The 19671-nt window shown below is 47.9% G+C and overlaps 1 protein-coding gene across 2 annotated transcripts; it reads right to left on the bottom strand.

The window, feature by feature from the left end:
- Positions 1–2609: 2609 nt before the first annotated feature.
- Positions 2610–9880, bottom strand: LOC104842390 (polymeric immunoglobulin receptor-like). 2 transcript variants are annotated; one of them, XM_010584703.1, is made up of 8 exons: positions 9758–9880; positions 8373–8723; positions 7688–8005; positions 6665–6994; positions 5526–5601; positions 3996–4111; positions 3527–3576; positions 2610–3063 (listed from the first exon to the last, which is right to left on the bottom strand). In XM_010584703.1, the coding sequence occupies exons 1-8, from the start codon at positions 9798–9800 to the stop codon at positions 2857–2859; spliced, it is 1491 nt and encodes a 496-aa protein (XP_010583005.1). In that variant the 5' UTR covers positions 9801–9880; the 3' UTR covers positions 2610–2856. The 2 variants fall into 2 exon arrangements, with proteins under 2 accessions (XP_010583005.1, XP_010583006.1); XM_010584704.1 differs by lacking the exon at positions 6665–6994.
- Between the last annotated feature and the right edge of the window lie 9791 nt (positions 9881–19671).

Raw genomic sequence — 19671 nt, forward strand, 5'->3', positions numbered from 1 at the left:
GAGGGTGAAAGGAGGGCAAGGACATAATCTTGTGGGTTATTTACAGGAGAAGGAAGATTTAGAAGAGCCTGCGCATGAAGCATTCCTATTTGACATAAAACCGAAGACAGGAAGGCAAGAACACTGTGTTGGGTGAAGCTGTGAGGTGCTTTAGATGAGCAAAACAGACATCTTTATTTTGTACCTAGCAGAAAGGACGTAAGATCAAGGGGGCATTGATTCAGAGCCCATCAGTGCCATACTGATGCAGTAGTTCAGGGCTGCAGTTACGGGAGCCTCCTTAGGTGTTAGCAAACTGCTATGCTGTGGATGGGTTACTGTTTTTTCTTTTTTGAATTTATTTACTTGGAGATCTTCCATGCAAGTGCCAATAGACCCTGGCTTCTTAAATTGTGTGCTTATCTCCTTCTTAACAGGCAGATAAACCTGCAGGTCTGTCCATTCATAAATGTGCCTTCTTTTTCTTTCCTCTGATTAGTGTTTAAGAAAATGGTACCTTGTAGTATCCAAAAATTCTCTGTGAGGCTTACTGATTGCAGTTTTTGCTCATTCTTGCTCCAGTGAGCACAAATGTGGATTCTCTTTGATCAGAAGCAACTGCCTCCCTGAAAATGTCTCTTTTCCACTCGATTGTTTTCTACTATTACTCTTCCACTGTTTGACCCAGTGTAACTGACTGCATGAATAGCAAATAGGCAAATTTTGGGCTGAATGAAGCATTTCCAGAACCATTTTCTTTTTCTTTCTGTCATTTCAAGTTAAACGTGTCAACTCTGAAAATCTCAAAAAGTAGATCAGCTTCCCTGCTGCAGCCATAACAAGAAAAGCTTATTGGATGTGACTGGCTTGTGAATTAGGGAGCGGTTCAGGCCCTTTTAATTTGCCACCTGTCAGCAGAGCTTGGTGCAGCCAAATAAAGTGCAAGGGTTTCTGGTCTTTTGCAGAAATTGAGCTGAGCCCCAGCAAACTCATTTCATATTCCTCACCACATGACTGCTAAATAAAGGCCACAAATGTGTCATTTGGAGTATTTCCAGCAGAGAGAGGGAAGTAACGGTATTGCTTTCCAAGGCCCTGGTGAGCTCTCCCATGAAACCGCACATGCATTTCTAGTCTCCTGTGACTTTAGAAGAAGCCGCAAAAGATTGCTTTCTATGGTGTAGCCAGAAAAATAGAAAGTGCTGGAAGTACTGGTTTGTATTGGTCTTCCAAACAAGCAGCTGCAGTGGTGAAATAGGCTGGGAAGAGCTGTTTAAAGTATAGCACAATGCTGCAAAAGAACAGAGCTACATCTGAGACTGGCTAGATAGTGATTGCTGCAGAGATGCGAAGATGCCTCATAACAATGAAGGCGAGAGACCGAGTGCATTGCAAAAACATGTTTGATTGATAGTTTATGGTGTGATTATTCGGGATAGCAGGGTTTGATGAGGTCCCAGCCAGTCCAGTGTTCCTGTGGCAGCTCTTGGAAATTGCTAGCATGCATCAGAGCTGCACTGGAGATCTATAAATATATTGCGTGTCTGACTTACTTGGACATTTACATCTGTAAGTAATCCACTCTTAATTACCATTGTGTCCCTTCTGTTACATCATCTGATGTTGAGACCAGCCCTCTTATGCCCATACTTCTTCCGCTGTTGTCTGTGTCATACTTACTGCAATTTCTTTGCACAGCCCACCAGTTTCTTGCTCTGTGCTACTGTCAGTACAGACCTTCCTCATGTCTGTCTCAGGGCTCATGCCTGCAGTTAGCACAGCAAGGCAAATTCTGCTCAAAAACATCCCAGTGCCCTGTCCACTCCTCTAGTCCAATACCAAATGTTGTTGTCTTCTTTCCTTTCTCCAGAAATACTCATTTTTGGTTCTCCCTGCTTGTCCTGATTCCACACTGCCTTGGTTTAAGCAGCCAGTTTGTGTGTTCTTGGGGAGCAGAGGGTGTAAGGCAGCAGGCTAGCCAGAAGTTTTTGAACAAAGTAAGGGCCTTTGATTAGGAGGTGGTGAAAGGGTGGGGCAGTCTGCACAAGGGAAATTCCACTGCGCACACTCTATTTCTTGATCTAAAGCTAAACATTTAGCTTTAGTTTGAAAGCCTCTTACCATCTTACTTCTTACCTAAGTAGACTGATAAATTTAGGTTATAGGGGAATTTGCATTAAGTCTCAAAAAGTGTATGTATTACTTATATGCACCATTGTTGTTTTGTAGCTACAAGACCTTCTGGTGCTTAGATTCATATAGCACAATCCTCAGTCTGCAAAGTTTGCAATGCAGCATATCATCATGTTGCAATACACTCTCAAGCTATTTGCCTTAAGGTAGATGCTGGTTCTGCTTATTCTTATAATCCAGTGCTCATATCCCCCACGCATTACATGGCAAATGAACCTGGGCACAGCAAGGTTAGAGTTTTATCCCTACAGAACTGTAATGAGTTTGCTTGGCCATAGTAGCTGAACCCTTAGGAGTGGGATAGAGTTTCTACCAGGGAAGACAGTTGAAATACCAAACCCATCCATTTCCAGACAAATATTGCTCTTTTTCAAAAGGTCAGTCTTCCACACCTGCCTCTCCAAAAGAGTCTGCATTTTAATGGAATTGAAGAAAGCAGATGTGCAAGGGATCCTGAGAATTACTCAGCACTTCTGTCTGACCCGAGAGAATCTGCACACTTGCGGCAAAATTCTCTACAGGCCTCTGATAGGAGGGAGGTCTTAAAATGCACAGGCAACATACACATGGCAGCAAAAACTTATATTTTTCCCTAGTGTCGATCTACACACCTTCTACTTCTCATTCCCACTTTGTATTCCAGTTCTTTTCCCCCATTTCTGGATTGTTTGGGGATTCTGTGCTTCATCCTTTGTCATTTGTTGGTAACTGCTTGAGTGCAATGGTAGCATACTCCACATTTTCATCTTTGGGTTTCCTGTGAGCCTGGCTTGGTTCAACATTACAGTAGAGAGGATCCTCAGGGCTGAGTCGGGATTTAAAGTTCAGGGTAATGTATTTTACATCTTTGCTGTCATCCTTGGGACTTTCCATTCTTTCAGTGCTGTCAAGCTATGAAAAGAAAGGGAAAACACTTGTTAGCATGATTCAGTGCCAGGTCACAGCTGTTATCAGAAGAACAAGATTTTCCCAGGAGGAAGGGAGAAGCCATGTAAGAACTTACCTTCAGTAATGACAGAGGTGAAAGAACAGAAAACTTTCTTTCATAACTTCTCCTTGATAGAGGTTACAACCTCATCATCTAACCTCGGTTTCTAGTCTTTGAGTCATTTCTCAGAGATTACTAGAATTTGCTCCACTGTATTTTTTTCCTACTGGAGTTTCCTTACACTAATTACCCCCCATCTCTCTCCAGCTAGGAACATTCCTCTCTCTGATGACATTAAATACCGTCTCCCCTCCTGCTCACAACCGAAAATGAGCACCAAGGTCCTCATCAGATGGGTCAGCCAGCTCATCACAGACTATTGGTAAGGGATTCAGTACCGCATGGGAAATCTATCATTTTTCTTACCTGTCCTATGCCCTCTGGTTTGTCATAGATGTCCTCTGCTTGTCTGTTACCTTTGGAATGAGCCAAAATCAGAGGTTTTAGAAGTCGAGAAGTCCATGAAATGCCTGGGCATTGCCTATGCTTCAGGGAGTTTTGGGGAAGGCTGTGGGATTGCCCAGTGATAGAAGCAATGGGTGTGCCAGTGGGACCCATCTACCCTAAATCTGGTGAAGACATTGCTCTCCCTTCACTTGTCCTCTAACATGTTAGGAGGTGTCCTGTGCAGAGTCTGGAGGAACATGGGTTTGACTTATTGTGAGAGGAGATCACAGCAAGGAGCCTGCCTTAAGGCTTCGCAGGCTTCAACTGCCTTATCTTCTCCAGGGCACTGTGAGTTGGGAATAAGCTCGCCTGGAGTGAAAAAGTGATGGCCAGATAAGGCCCTGTTTAATACAGACTAGAACATGAGGCATCACCAGTCTCCACATACCTCTTCTCTTCAGCTGCTTGTGCCGCTTGATGCATAGTGTTATCAAGCTGGTGAGTGCCAGGATGAACAGAATGCTCAGGACCCCAGACAGTAGGATGAAGTTATTTACATTTGAGCTGAAACCAGGAGGGCAAAGGAGTTACCAGTGTTAGATGGCAGCACAGCATGATGCTGGTGCAGCCCATTACCAAACAGTGACCAAAAAAAGGGACAGGAATAGCTTTTATGCACTAGCTTTTATGCACTTGGTAGGAGGGTCTGGTTCTCCTGTAGCAATGCTATCTTGATTTTTCTACCTGGCTGTGCCTTCTGACCTTTTCCTAAACTACTCTCCAGGCTTTAAAAACAAGCCACTGTTCAAACAATTCCAGGCTCTCTGGAGCAGGTATTGCGTTTTCCTCCTGTGTTTTGCTGCACCTGGCGCACTGGAGCTGATGTGTGATTGTACTCTTAGGTGCTGCTGTAGTGTTGATGACAGCAGATGTCCAAAGGGGAAGAAAATCCTTTACATTTAACAGCCTGGTAAATAGAGGGATAAAATAGCAGCCAAGGACTATTTCATTGTTAAATATTCGTGGACAGGAGTGAGCAAAATCAAGACAGAAAGGCTTAGGGGCAGAATCTGGGGGTTTCTGTTGCTCCAAAGAGCACAGCCCAAAGAGATAAGGATAAAAATGTAGATAGGCATCTACATTCCAGGGAACTGTGACTTGATTTTACCAATCTGCTTCTTCCTTTGTAATTACACTCTGGGCAGGAGCTGGAAGAGGAGAGGTGTGCTGGTTTCGGCTGGGATAGAGTTAATTTTCTTCACAGTAGCTTGTATGGGGCTATGTTTTAGATTTGTGCTGAAAACAGTGTTGATAATGCAGAGATGTTTTCGTTACTGCTGAGCAGTGCTTACACAGAGTCAAGGCCTTTTCTGCTTCTTACACCATCCTGCCAGGGAGTAGGCTGGGGGTGCATAAGAAGTTGGGAGGCGTGCAGCTGGGACAGCTGACCCCAGGTGACCAAAGGGATATTCCAGACAATATCACATCGTGCTCAGCATATAAAGCTGGGGGAAGAAGGAAGGGGAGGACATTCGGAGTGATGGTGTTTGTCTTCCCAAGTAACCATTACATGTGATGGAGCCCTGCTTTCCTGGAGATGGCTGAATACCTGCTTGCCGATAGGAAGTAGTGAATGAATTCTTTATTTTGCTTTGCTTGTGTGCGTGGCTTCTGCTTTAGTTATTAAACTGTCTTTATCTCAACCCATAAGTTTTCTCACTTTTACCCTTCTGATTCTCTCCCCTATCTCAGCGGGGGGGGAGTAAGCAAGCAGCTGTGTGGGGCTTAGTTGCTGGCTGCAGTTAAACCACGACAAGAGGCCATCTTTGGTAAGGGTGCCTGTCGTATCTAATTCCTCTCTAAGCAGGAGTCTTCAGAATGCCCAGAACCTGCTTACCCCAGGAAGACAGGCATATTGTGGACAAGACATTAGTAACTCTTGTCTGTGTTCAAGCTCAGAGACTTCTTTAGGCCTTACCTCGGTGCTGGGGTGTTGCTGGAAGGGGTTGCTTGACTGGTGCTTGCAGTACCTGACAAAGTTGTTCCAGCCAATACTGCAATCATGAACACGAAGAATAATCACTACTTGGCTGCTTTGTATTTACCAGCTAAATTTCCCCGCCATTGCTACATGGATATAAATCCATGCCCGCTGTGACACCCAACACAGACAAGCTGCCCAGGCTGTAACCTGTGTCATCAAGACTTGCTGGCAGCAAGCAAAGCAATGTAAGGATCAAAATGTGGGACTGAGGGGCAAGGAGCTCAGCAGGAGCCCCACTCTGTGTGTACCCACCCCAGTGCATGGCAGAAGGAAGTGCTGTAAGTGCAAGCAGATATGTTTTATGGCAAAGATCTTCAGGTAGCAATGAAGTACTTAATGACTCTGTGCTTAAGCAGACAGAAGCTTGCGAAAACTAAGCAAAGAGCATTGCCTGTGAAAGACTCAGCTGTACAGGACTGTGTCTGTGCCCAGGGGAGGTTGTGTGTGCAGGAGCCTGCTTGCTTAGAGACTGCATTCAGTCCTACATGTTAGGATTTTCACCTAGAGAATTATGCCATTCCCTCTCATCTTCTGGATTGCCGTATCCCTTCAGTGCTGGTCTGCCACATTCCTGAAAGACAGGCTGCAGCATGGTGCTGGTCTGCCACAATCAGGTGCCTAAAGGTTATCCCTTACTGTTATCCCTTATCATGCCGAAAGAAAACCTAGAAGTCACAGATCTTTAAAATATGGGTCTAAAGGTTGTCCCCTTGGCAACCAAAAGTGAAGGTCTTAATAGTTTTTGAAAGCCAAGGGATGAGTTGCTATAAAGGGGCAGAACTGCTATCCTGAGAATGAGAAACACCTCTGTGAAGACGACTGAAGCTGCTCTCAGGTAAAGGAGAAGCAGCAGAGCACATGCGCATGGTTCAGTTCTGATCCCTGCTGCTATTCCATACCATTGAATACCATAGTGTGAGAACGTACAATGATGTAGGGTTTGGGAGGGAAACGCATCCAGATGTAACGCGGAAGATGGTGTAAGCTGGGCAGGGCAGAGACTAGAGGGAGAGAGTAGGAAAGTGAGTCTGGAATCTACAACCAACTATGTTTCCCTACAGGTCAGTACTCACCCTCAGAAACAGTGAGCGTAACCTCCACCATTCGGAGAAGCTGGCCGTGTTCATAAAGTGCACACCAGTACACGCCAGAGTCCTGCACCTGCAGCTTCTCCATGGTGACAGTGACCATCCCCTGCTGGGTGTCATCCTGGATCGTGAATCTGCCTTGCTGAATTTTCTTCCGGTATCCTGACAGCTTCAAATCCGTGGTGACTAGTATGGTACATGCTCCCCTAGCTCCCTCTTTGCACCAGGCTTTGCTCACAGCCCCATAGTATGAGGCGCTGTACGGACACTGGACAGAGACATTGTCTGACTCCTTGGGTGTGTATTGTTGGGTCCCTGGAAAACACCCGGCATGTTTGGTGAGATCCCAAAGCAGGCACAATTGCACCCCTTCCCCATCACTGGAATACATGCTGTGGGCTGCATGCTCCCTGGATCTCCTATCCCCAGGCATGAGGAGCAGAAGGGGGCTGGACCCGGATTACTCATGCAGAGGTGAGTCACAAATTGGGTGGGTGTCCTGTCCCCTTCCTTTGATTCCCCCAGGGACTGCATGCTCACAGGCACTCAGCCTGTAGGTTCTGGGAGGCAAGGACTGGGGAGGGCTGGCAGCTGCGGGGCTAGAGCAAGAGCAATCCCTGGCAGTGGTGGGAGGTCCCCAGCAGTGCCCAGCATGGGCAAGCCAAGTGCTGAGCTGGGGAAGCTGCTCCTGGAGCCACTGGATCGGCCCAGTGGGAAGCAGTTGTGAAGAGTGGCCCCGTTTGTGGGAGCTCATAGGGACCTCCCCTGAGTCTCTGCCAGGAGCAGACAGAGCATGAAAGGCCAGGCTTAAGCTTTGGCTCCACAGGCCCAAGGGGCAGCCGCCAGTGTGTCCACTAGAGACAGGCAGGCAGGGAGATATGGGTGTCAGCTGTGCGGTGGCAGCACTGAGCTCCTCGGTGGTGTGGTGCAGGACAGGAGGGAGAACAAGCAGGGAAGGTGGGGCTGAAATCTGCATAAATCCACACTTGGCTGCCAGTAGGTACTCACTCTTGGACACAGAGAGCCTGATCTCCATTTTCTGGGTGGGAGAAGAGCCTCTGTAGAGCACACACCAGTACACGCCAGCATCCTGGGCTTGCAGCTTCTTCATGGTGATGGTGACAGTCCTTTTCTGGGCATCATCCTGGATCAAGGTTTTGTCTTCCAGGTCTTTGCTCTTAGTCCATGTTGAAAGGTTATCTGTTATCAACCAGATTTCACACCCAGTCCGACCTCTCCGACACCAGGCTTTTCTGTCTGTGCTGTGCACCAAGCCACTGTATTTGCACTGCACAGAGAGACTGTCCAACTCCCACTTGTGCAGCTCTGCAAAATAGCAAGTGTGGTCACTGACCCGTAAGTGGTGGGCACACGGGCATCCGCCTCCCAGCCTGAGCTGGGCACCTGGGCCAAACTCTTCCCTGGGGCAACTCCCTCATGGACAGCCCATCAGTCAGGGCAGGGGTGAGGTAGGGCAGGACAAGAGAGAGCCAACAGCCTGCAGGGCCAGCCAGGTCTGTGGGACTCCTTCACAACATGCCTATGTGAGCGGGGAAGGCAGCAAGCAAGGCTGTGGGGCTGTGGGAGTTGGGGGAAGCTGCTCAGCTATGCGGGAGAGCGGGGACAGAGCGGGGGAAGGAATGATGTTGCTTTCTGACAAGACCTGGGTTTGTGTGGGGAAAAAGATACTCACCCTTGAAAACATTCAGTGAGATCATCTTGAGTGGAAGATAGTCGTAATGGTAGGAACGGTAAGCACATAAGTAAGTGCCCGAGTCTTCTACCTGGAGGTTAGTCATAGTGATGGACACGGTCTCATACATGGGGTTGTCCTCTATTGTAACTTTCCCGTTTGTGACCCGGTTTGTGCGTGGGTATTGTGTTGGGTAGGTCGTCTCCACTAAGGGCTCACACTGTCCACCTCTCACGTGGCACCAGGCTTTCTGCTGGTGGTAGTCAGTCTGTGCTGTGTAAGGACACTGGATGGAGAGAGAGCTTCCTTCCGATAGTCCTTCCTCAGCATGAGGTGTTTGGGCTTGGAGAGCTGTAAATATCAGATGTGGTGAGGGAGAGGGGAGCTGATGGAGGGCTGCCCACAGCCTTCTAATGGACACAGGCAAACTCCGCCTCCAGCCTTCCCCCATGGGCACTTCTGGCTGGAGGAACTCCAAAAACCAAGATCCATTCCCCCCGCTAAATTCACCTGCTTGGAAATGGGAAGGTTGATTTCTGGTGGGCAGTGTTGAGCTTTGAGCTGGGACTGCAGCTGTGATTTAAAATCCAGTATCTTTGATTTAAAACCCACAGACATGTGGGTGCTAGAGGTGTTGGACCTTCAAGCCTAAATGGAGCCGTTTGTGGTGCAGTGTTTGGAGCTGCGCTAGCAGCCCAGCCCTGTTGTTACTGCTTCTTGCCGCAGGCAAAATGGAGACCACCCTCTCCCCACATAGCACACCTCAGGAGCTGGGTGGCCATCTGTACAGAATGGTGGGATGGGGCAAAGGGAAGGAGCTGGGGCACTGTGTGCGCTGGGGATGAAATGCTTGACCTGTGGCTGGGCCTGAGCTTGCCCCCAGCAGCCTGCAGCTCCTCCATGCTGCATCATTGGAGGATGCCCAGTGACTCATGGTTGCGAGGCTGTGCTAGGTGCAGGGCTGCCTTGATTTCCCAACCTACTACATGCTGAAAGCTTTGTGCTTTCTGCTGGGATGGCAGGGGAGGCAGGCGGGTGCCCCTGTACAGCTCTGTCCTGACCCAGGACTGCAATCGGAGGAGCCGAGTGGGGCTGGGCAGTGTGATGGGAAATGCCAGCTGGGGGAGGCACTGGGGCTGCTTTGGAGGCCACAGCTCTCTGCTCCCAGGATGGTTCGTCCTGGGAGCCTGGAGGAGCCAGATGTGTGATGGTGGGAACTGGGACTGCCCCTTCCCTCCCCACCCCTGAAATTGCTCAGCTCAGAGTCCTGCTGGTGTTGGATTCCCCCCCACCCTGGAGCTCCCCAGGCAGCAGGAGGTGGGAAAGGGTGTCCCACTCCCCCTGGGTGTGTGGGAAGCCCGAGGCATGCCCAGCCCTTCTCTTACCTGGGAAGCAGAGCAGCAGCAGGAGGAGGGCTCTCAGCTCCATGGCCGTCCTCAAGCCCAGGGAAGGGGCATTGCTGGGGGATGCCCAATGTGTCCTGTTTAAAAGTGTCTGCCTTGTGAGCCCTCCTGCATCACAGTGACACTGCTGGAGGAAGTGCCTGAGGTCTTGCCTCAGGCGGAAATCCTTCACCATGTTTTGTTACAAGACTGATATTAAGATCATTTCGGAGTGCATTTGGGGAAGTGGCTGAGAGCAGAGCTCGGCCCATCCTGATGACAAAGGCCCTTTGCTGCTCTCGCCTGGCCATTGTCACACTCTGCCCTCATTCCAGTGGCAGTGGGGCACTCGTTTGCCTGTCCCAAGCTATGGGAGATGGAGCAGGTCCTTTGCCCTGGCCTAGCCCTTCTCTCTGGGGTCCCAAGGTGTCCTCTGCCCAGGCCCTTGCTGGAAAGTCTTCTCAAAGTCAGGGTGGCAATGAGTCCAGGGCTGTGTCTGCATGGACCCTCCCATGGCCCAAGCCATTTGGGATCCCCAGTCTCTGCCACCCCAGCCAGTCCCCTTGTGCCCTGTGCTCTGCCGTGCACAGAGCCCTCAGAGTGCCTACCCCCAGAGTGCCCAGCTGTGGAAACCAAACCAGAACCATTTGGCTTTTGCACATTACACAGTAATGTCTCCACAGGCACAACTGAAGTCATTTTAAATACAGAGAAAACAATGCAAATATTGAAATAATCCACTTAAAGCAGCTCCTGACACAACTCACTCTTGGCTCACTGTGAAAATGGACATCTAAACACAGCTTCCTGGCTCTGCATGTCCTTTTGGTTCCCTCATATGATTCAGGAACTGGAGATGACAGGGTGAGGGAACAGGAGCAGCCTAGTAGGTAAAATGAACTGCGGAGTACAGAGAGCAGAGATCAGGTGGAGCAGGTGAGGCAGCAAGCCTGGGAAGTGAATTCTTCTGCAAGGAAAATAAGGAGGGAGTCTCTCTAATTTAAAAAAAAAGAGGCACTTACTTATGAAAACAGCCAGCTTAATTTCCTTTATTCAGAAGAGACAAGAGTCATCATAAAGAGCACATCAGTACTCCCCAGTGTCTGGTACTGTAAGCTTCTCTGTGGTGAGGCTGAGAACTCCCTTCTGGGTGTCTTCATTTATGGTGTATCTTCCTTTTTGAGTGTTATACTGACTGCTCGTCTTTTCTGTACTGACCAAGAAAGCACACTCTTTCCCGATTGTGTTTTTGCACCAGGCTTTCCACACAGCCTTGTAATCTTGTATGTTGTATGGGCACTCAGCAGAGAGACTGCATCTCCCTAGCTACATATCCTTGGGTTTCTGTAAAAGGTCGAACTGGTTAGTAAGGTCCAGACAAAATGACCAGTTACATCAGTTTCCCACAATTAGAATAAGCACAATATTGTAATCCAATTCACAGACATTTTAGCTACAGGAGGGTCAAATTGAACTGGGATGCTAAATAAAATAATATCCAAAATATTCTGTCCTCCTGAAGCAACTTTAGAATACTATAATCATATCCCCAAACAAAGCAAAGCTTGTCGTAACAGAAACATCAGGAGTCTGCTCTGAATTCATCAGCTGAGTTGGTGATCAGAGAAAAACAGCCAAGACAGAGAAAGATCTGAGGCACCTTACATACAAGAAATTACTAGAACAACTTTTTGCCTGGAAAGGAAATGATGGGGGTGATATTACAAAAGTCTATAAAATCACGAATAGCAGGGATAGAGAGAATGGGAGCAATAATTCAGTGCCTGTTATAAGAAGGTAGTCACTAGTTAGGAGAAAAGGAAATTCTCCATGCATGCATTGAGTGTGGAGTTCACTGCCAGAGGATGTTTATATACCAAAAGTTTTTATGTGTCAGCAGAATGAGTAGATGAATTAAAGAGAAAAAAAGAATTTAGCCATTGCTATTATAACAAAAATATTCTCTCCAGAAAATCACTGGAGGCTGGGAGAGTATTCTGGAGAGCTGTTTCTATGAGCTTCTCTGTTTTTAGACTCCTAATTATCTGCTTCAGCTAGTGTTGGAGACCTTTGGTCTGACTTACTATGGCTATTCCTTAGTAACCTGGGAGAAGGTGATACAAAACACTGAAAAGGTAAGCAGAGAAAGTGAGGCAGAAATCTACAAAATGTCCACATTTTCCTAAAAAAGAAATACTCACTTTTGGAAACGGACAGCTTAATCTCAATTGAGAAAAATGAGGACATGTATAGTGTGCACACCAGTACACTCCTAAGTCTTCAACTTGCAGCTTCTATGTTGTGACAGTGATTGTCCCCTTCTGGGTGTCATCAAGTATAGTGCTTCTCTCAGAATGAGCTTTGTTTTGATATGCTGATAGGTGGTGATCAGTGCTGACCAAGATATCACATCTATCTTTATCTTTCCTTCAGCACCAGGCTTTCCTTGTAGCGTTGTAGTTCTGGACTTTATAGGAACATACAGCAGAGAGACTCTTCAGCTCCGTAGCAGAGTGGTTTCAGGCCATAGAACAGAACATAAGGACCACAGTATAAATCCCAGCTAAGAGTCATGATGATACATCTTCCATGAATGACATATCCACTATGGGATAAAGTCTTTGCAGGTGAAATCCAGATCCTGGCTTCAGCTGGGACCTCAGTCCTATGTACCTCACACACCACCTGCTCTCTCTGTCTCTCCCATAACAACTTATTTCCCCACAGTGTCCCAAGTTCTGACAGGAAAAAGCTGCTGGATTTAGGTGTAGTAGCAATTTTAAAATACAAGCGCTCTATCTCTCCTTTCCTGTTACCACCATCACAGCACAGCTGGGAGAAACCAGCGGTGTCCACAGCTGAGCAGCCTCAGCCCATTATCAAATGCGTTAGTATAAAACCTCAGGTAGAGGAAGTTATTGCCTTTTTCAGACTTTGTGGGAGAATCTAGCAAGCTAGGAGTTGCTGAGTAAATTCTTAGACTGCTTACCTCAGGTTGTGGTTTTGGGGGGGCGGGGAGGAAGCCTCTTGTAAAAATATTTTAAAGAACATGAAGTTGAGGTAAGCCTTAAAATAACTTGTCCTTTTTTCACAGAAATTGAGAAGGAGACTAATGTAACAAATTTTAATAGCATGTGGTTTGAATTCTTGGTCCCAGGAGTGTGTGATCTAGCAATAACGTAACAAAAGTTTAGGGAGAAGGGGAGTCTGGGAAACATTCAGATGTTTCCCCCAGGTTTCATGGTTGTCACATGCATAGTTTTTATAGCCATTATTTTTGTGCTCTCTGCCTGTTTATCAGTACAAACCTTGCAGTAAATAAGACAGAACAAGGGTACGGAAAAGGACTGCAAGAGCGCAGGCAGCGGAGCATTTGCAGAAGCCAGTTCTGCAGTGTTTCTCGTGATGTGGGTCTGTCCATGCCCCATGCAGTGTCACGAGTTGTGCAAGAGGATAAAGTGCCAGGCTGGCAGAGGGAATGCTGTTGTTTCAGTGCCAGCTTATGAACATTGTCCTGTTCAGGAGGCTGTGATGTGCCATATGGGGAGGACAGACTTATAGCCATATTTTCAAAATTTCCAGAATTTAGCGCTCTCCACTGAAAGAGAAGAGAAGGAATGTTGTATCTCAGCATCCCTCTGCATTGCTAATAGGAAAATGGGGTCTTTTCCTTATTCCAAATTCATTTTATACTGTATTGTAAAGGATAACACGAATTTAAGTAAAAAATTTGATCTTTCACAGAAAATGAATATATTTTGGGGTTAAAAATCACAAATTTGCACTAAAGTATAGTTTTCCTCAACCAAAGATCACTGACTGTCTGTGAAGATCTGGTGTAGAAACTGTTCTTTGTGTTGTAGTGTTGGGGAATTCCTTGGTTTTAGTCTGTCCTGCTTGAGCATGAGTCAGAAACAGTTCCTTAAAAAATGAAGAAATTGTGCTGTGTGGCTCGGTGCCAGCTCCACTGTAGTTCTGCACAAGTTCTTGTGATGGCTGGTGGGTTCAGTGTGTGTACTCAAGAGAAAGGGAGGGATCAGGCAGGAAACTGTGGTTGTCAAAAGATGAGGAGATTCTCCAGCTTTGGTTACAGCTTAGTACTGTGCTCAGGGACAGATCTTTTCATACCTATTCAAGCTTTGTGTCTAGAGATACAGTGAGCACAAATATATATGGAATTATATTCCCTCTATGGAATAGTTAACAGCCCTGAGCTGGCTCTGCGGAGGCTTCAAAAGACTGAGGATATAAAAGGTTTGGTGCAGAAACAGAAGACTCTGTCAGTTGTGTGTGATGGTAAATCTGTGCTAGTCATTTCTGGGGGCTGCTGAAATAGTATTACACTGCTGTCATTTGGATGATCCCAGTTCCAAAATTATTAGCAAGTCTTTTATGTACATTTGCTTCTTTGCTGCCTCCCAAAGACTCTCCTTTTCCTTGACAGAGCCTTTCAGAGGGATCCTTCCCTTCAGAGTTGCTTTTTGTGCTGCATCAAAGGTACATTGCTCTGTGCACTTAGTCTGGTATGCCTCAGTACCTGGGATTCTGCATCTTAATAATCAACTCCTAAGAGGCATTTAACAGCCATGAAACAAATGCTTTAAGGCCTTCCTATCTTGATTCACACAGATTTAGCCTGTCCTTAAGTAGCTGTGATTTCTATTAAATATTGCACATGCAGAGAAGGAATTGCTGCCAGGACAGCTGTCCCTTGAGCCAGTGACCACATGGTCCTTTCAGGGAGTGGTGGAGCTGGGCCAGGCAGTGCCAGGGGATGTGTTTGCATGACACACTTACACCTGTTTTTGAAGAGGAAACTGTGCCCAGAGTGACTTGGCTTATGGTCCTGGAGAAGCCGGAATCTCCAAGTAATAGGAACCGGAGCTGGCCCATCTCCTTTCATAGCAGTGCAGAGAATTTCTCTGTCTGAAAAGAAACTGGCTTTGGTGGTAGAAACTTTAAGAAAATTCCTTTCCTAATGCTGGAATGGCCTGCATTGTACAGGACCTTAGGCAAATGCAAGAGAAACACTGTACCTGAGCTCCCCTTGCCTCTTGTACTGCCTCACCCATTCTCTTACCTAAAAAACAGAAGAGCAGAAGCAGGAGGAATCTTGGCTCCATGCCTGTCTTGGAGCCAAGAGAAAGGGCAATGGTGAAGGCAGATCGGAGGATTAGTAGATGTCTGCTCTCTGTACCCTCCTATACCACACTGGTACTTCTGGAGGAAGTGGCTGAGCTTAGTGGCTTACCACTTGGCTTGGCACAGAAATCCTTCACTGCTGTTTTATAATAAAATTCATGCTTAAATAATTGAATTCTCCATATCAACAAGCTTGGCCAGTTCAGAAGACACAGATGCATTAGGCAGAATTCAAGGTGAAGCTCTTTTCTTCTCCCCATTGCATCAACAGAAGCCACACTTTACCATCTTGCTACACTTTCAGTGTTGTCCCTGAAAGACCCCTTGACACTCCCACTAGCAACATCATTAAAATCAGCCAGCCCTTGGCCTCAGAAAAATGGAGAACCGTTTCAGGTTTTGAGGCACATAAACTTCCATGTGGCTGATTCTGAACCTGAGTGCTTTGCATGCCTGCGTTCAACCATAGTGGAGGTGAGGGAAGGAGGACATAGGCTGGTGCAATGTCACATCCCTGTATCTGTGCACCCACTGGGCAGAGCTAACAGAGGGGATGCTCTACAGAAGCTTTTCCCCTCCTTTCCCTTGGCCTCCCTGAGAAACTCTGCCTCCTGGAAATCTGGACAAAGCCACCTGTGGAAACCTCCAGTTCAGTCATCAAGCCACATCATAGCCACAACCAAAGTCTTCCTTTAGCGATGGCTGTCACAGCTCTGGGGTGGACTCACTCATGGATCTTGCACAGCTGGCTCTAACTCAAATAGCTGCTTTGGGAAGCACAAGCAGTGGCAGGTTTTATTTGTCTTGACTCTGTGCTTTCTTGGCCTTATTCTCATTTTAGCTGTTGTAAGAATACTGGAGAATGCCTGTCCTTCCACTCTGCTCCCCAGACGCCTTGTGCTTGCCATACTGGGAAACATGCCCCTAGTCACTGGGACTTGGCAGATTCCCTTCTGCCTCCCCTTGAAATCCCTGTGCCCTTCTCTGCCCTTCAAGGCACTGACAGTAAAGAAGTATAATGGCAGTAAATTCCTCTGCCTCCCCACTGCCAGCACATGTGCTCACAGCGGCCTCCCCTGGGCCAGTACCTACCTGCCTCGCTCCATCAGAGCAGTGCAGAAAGACTGTACTGACACCCTGGCTGCAAATAATTTCCAATTATATGAATAAGCAGCTTATTAACAATACATTCTGGCTAATCATTTTGTGCTAGATATCTTTGCATTGTCTTGTCCCCAAATCCCTCTCTCATCAGGCACTTGATGCTCAGTAACAAGAAGGGGGAACGCACTCGTTCTCTTATGAACAAATCCCAAGAGTCTGCAATTAGTTCAGTTTCTGCAACTGGTTGCCTGCAAACTGAGCCAAGAAGTGTGCTGCATTGCAATGCCTCATCCTTCCCCATAGCATCTGCATTTGGCATGTCCATTGGAGGTCCTGTCTTTGAGGAGAGAAGCTCTTTCGGGCAGGACAGGTCATGAAGAGATGTCTGTCCAGGACCCATCATGTTTGTCACTAAGGAGTAGCAAGGAAGGAATGAAGTTGGTCCTTTTGCTGCATCTCTGACAGAGGTTTGTTATGGCTTTTAATGATAGTATCACAGAAAAAAAGATGAATGTTGTCTCAGGAGGTCACTTAATCTAGCCCAGTGACACACAATAGGATCAGCTCTTTCAGTGCAATTTCTAAAGATCTCCGTTTAACTAGTTTATGTTGCAGCATTCTCCTGGTGACCTATTCCAGTGCTGCACCATCCTTATTTGAAAGCTTCTCTTAACATCTGACTCTCCCTGCTATTTAAACACGTCGTTCCCTTTTGTATCCACTGTGAACTTGAAGAACAGATTATTCCCTTTCTCTTGTTTTGTATGCAGTGATGCCTGCCATGCCTCCCCTCAGTCTTTCCACTCCAGACTAACCATCCCCAATTCTTTTAATTTTCCTTCCTAGGTTGTGTTTCTGACAGCTTGGATCATTTTTTTTTTCCCTTCTCTGAACTCTCTCATCAATCCACCTCTTCTCTGCCTATCTACTTGGAGTCCTCAAAGCCCCCTGAAGTTTCTTTTGAGCTTTTCATCCAACCAAGGATGAAACCATACGCCTCTCCATTGCCTTCCATAGAAATTTTTGCTTCCCGTTGATTTACTCCCGTTGCCGCAGAAACCTCTTTGGATTAGACACTTCTTAAAATGTCAGTGACCTTACAGAGACTTCCCTGCTTTAGGTTTACTTGCCCCATGCGTTGGCCCTTGCTGAGCTCTATAAGAAGACCTGGCAGAGGGGTCCCTGTCGCAGCAGCGTTAGGGCTGCTCCATGGGGTCTCAGAGCCCAGGCAGAAGCCGGGTGCTGCCGCGGAACTGTGTGCGAAGGGGAGGGCTGGTTTTGGGGTGCGAGGCCGCTAGAGGGCAGAGGAAGATCAGGAATGGGGTGCCAGGCTAGGGGACGGGGGCTGCAGGAGGGGGCTTCGCAGGCAGCAGGGGGTCTTCGGTAGCCAAGTCCCGTCTCTGTCCGCAAGCAGCCGGTTAGCTGCCTGGAGGTGGGCACCAAGGTGAAATGCTGGCCTTCACAGTGCCTTCGCCATATTCCCCATGTTTTTGCAACGAAAACGAAATGCTCTGCTCAGCTAGCAGACTGTGCAGTGACCGAAGCCCGGGGTGTCACGCTGCTGGCTGCAGGCAGGTGCCCGGGCATAGCAGTTTTTCTGTCGCTTCTCTGTTTCCCCTGGCTCTGGGAGGCAGGTGCCCATGTGAGCCCATCTTGTGCGTGCTGCAAAGTTTTTAGAGAAGCTGTATTATCGTTGCCTCACCCTGCGGTGTGCCTTAAGAGAGATCTTGAACAGAGAGCCAAAGATCCTTCTTCCCAAAACTGTAGGGAGGCTAAAGTCTTAAGACCTTATCTGTCAGATGATGGAGCCTGCCGAGCCCTTCCTGGGGGCATCAGCACCAGTTGCTTCTTCAGCAGAGCAACACAAACTAGTCCTTTACCCTTATCCAGGCCTGATGCTCTGCAGGGATGCGAGGCAGTGGGGAATTGATGCTAAATAATCCTGAGAAAGGGGGATGCTGGGATAAGGGAGAAGGTGAGGGCTTGTCTTAGAATAAGATGGTAGAAGATGGCTCAGGGAAATGGTAGCTTTAGTGAGCAGTGGGAGCAGGAGCATGGCTGGGGGGAGGCAGGCAGACCTGGGGCCGGAGGCACTGGCTGTGTGTGTGCAGGGGCTGCTGGGCACACAGGACAGGCATTCTGTAAGCAGGACATGGGCCATGGGCTCGGCTCGGCTCGGCTCTAAAGGAGAAGAGGCCCCACAGCAGCAGCTTAGCGAGAGGCCTGGTGTTTGGTCTGTTCCACATCAATGGGGCATCCAGCTGTGGCTGAGGATGAAAGCAAGTGAGAGAGAGAGGATTAAAGGCTCCCAGGGTCTCCTCTAACCCGCCTAAGACTCGCCGAGAGGGCAGTGCGCGGCTTCAGGAAGGCTTCTTCATATGGAAAATATTATGTGAGGGAGAGAAAGAGAAGGGGGAAGGGAAGAGGGAGAGAGGGAGACTTCTGTCCAGAGAGCGCTGGGGGAAGACTGATTGCAAAAAGCGTTTTGGAGGCTCAGACTAAGCCCAAGGAGAAAGTGCTGAGCTCTGCCATACCCGAGAGTGTGGTGGGGCACAGGTGTGATGAGTTTGGGAGGCCTGCAGATGGGGGAGAGCGTGCAAGGTCCAAATGTGCTAAGAGCACATAGCAGCAGAAAAATAAAGGGATGAAAGAAGAGGGGAAGTGGAGAAAGGGAACGAGGAGGCTGGCAAAAGGGAGGAGAAAGGAGAGAAATGGAGGGGGAGGTGGTGAAAGGCAGAATGAGGGACATAGAAGAAAGCGAGAGGTGGTGAAAGGCTGGCTGTCTGCTCCATTGTGTTATTAACCAGGTCGCCAGGTGGAATCGCCCCGCACGCAGCCCTCCTGGCCTGTTTCCTACCCCCACCAAACTTCTCCCAGGAATGCCTGTGATGGGGAACAAATTGCTAACAGAAGTGAGACATTTTGCACTGAATGCAAGCAAGTTTCCAGTGAAAGGTTTCCTGTCAGCGGGTTGGGACTGGAGGGCGTGGAGCCTTTCTGCCTGCTCTGGCAGAATAATCCTGTGAGTTAACACGAAGCATTGGTTATAGCACAGGATAAAGGACCTGAGGCTGGGCTTTCCTGCCTTCTGTTTTGGCTGCCACCGTTTTGCTGCTTTCATTCACTGTTATTTTCTGCTTCACCCGCGTGTGGCATTCTCGGTCTCATTAGCCCTTCCTCCGCTCCCCCGGCCACCCCCCACTGGTGAGATCTCCCGAGTATTCACAGGCTTCCACTCTACTTTCCTCCTTGATTTATACTGTTGAACTGAATGACCTTCCTTGACCTCATTTTCATGACAGTGTGAGCACACACATCGGCACTTGGCGAATGGCAAAGATAGTCCCTCCCTTGCAGTCCTGCCCTCTGAGCTGCAAGGATGCTAACTCTCCCATTCACACGTGGGGTAGGTTTGGTGTGTGTGCTCGCATGCTGCAGATGGGTGCCTCATCACCTGGATCTGCAGTACTCCCTTGCACACTAGAGTCCGGAGACTTTGAAGATGCTGGCTGAAAAATGCTGATCTGTGTTATCTTTGTACATATGGACAGTGTTTAGCTGAGCTGGTGTGCATGCACAACCAGTATGCAGGAATATACTCCTGTGTATTTCACTCTATGTATAGATGTGCAGAACCTTTCGCCTCTCCATCACCTATGCTTCGAGGCAGC

The sequence above is a fragment of the Haliaeetus leucocephalus genome, unplaced genomic scaffold, assembly GCF_000737465.1.
Source record: "Haliaeetus leucocephalus isolate CR32 unplaced genomic scaffold, Haliaeetus_leucocephalus-4.0 Scaffold1000, whole genome shotgun sequence".
Lineage (NCBI taxonomy): Eukaryota > Metazoa > Chordata > Aves > Accipitriformes > Accipitridae > Haliaeetus > Haliaeetus leucocephalus.

What these genes read in the sequence shown, in the direction of transcription:
- LOC104842390 (XM_010584703.1), bottom strand. Translation starts at nt 9,800, where the DNA reads ATGGAGCTGAGAGCCCTCCTCCTGCTGCTGCTCTGCTTCCCAG. An exon ending in TACGCTCACTGTTTCTGAGG is followed by an intron (nt 5,602 to 6,664) that starts GTGAGTACTGAC and finishes TCATGATTGCAG; the next exon opens with TATTGGCTGGAACAACTTTG. An exon ending in AACCAGAGGGCATAGGACAG is followed by an intron (nt 3,064 to 3,526) that starts GTAAGAAAAATG and finishes TTCTTTTCATAG; the next exon opens with CTTGACAGCACTGAAAGAAT.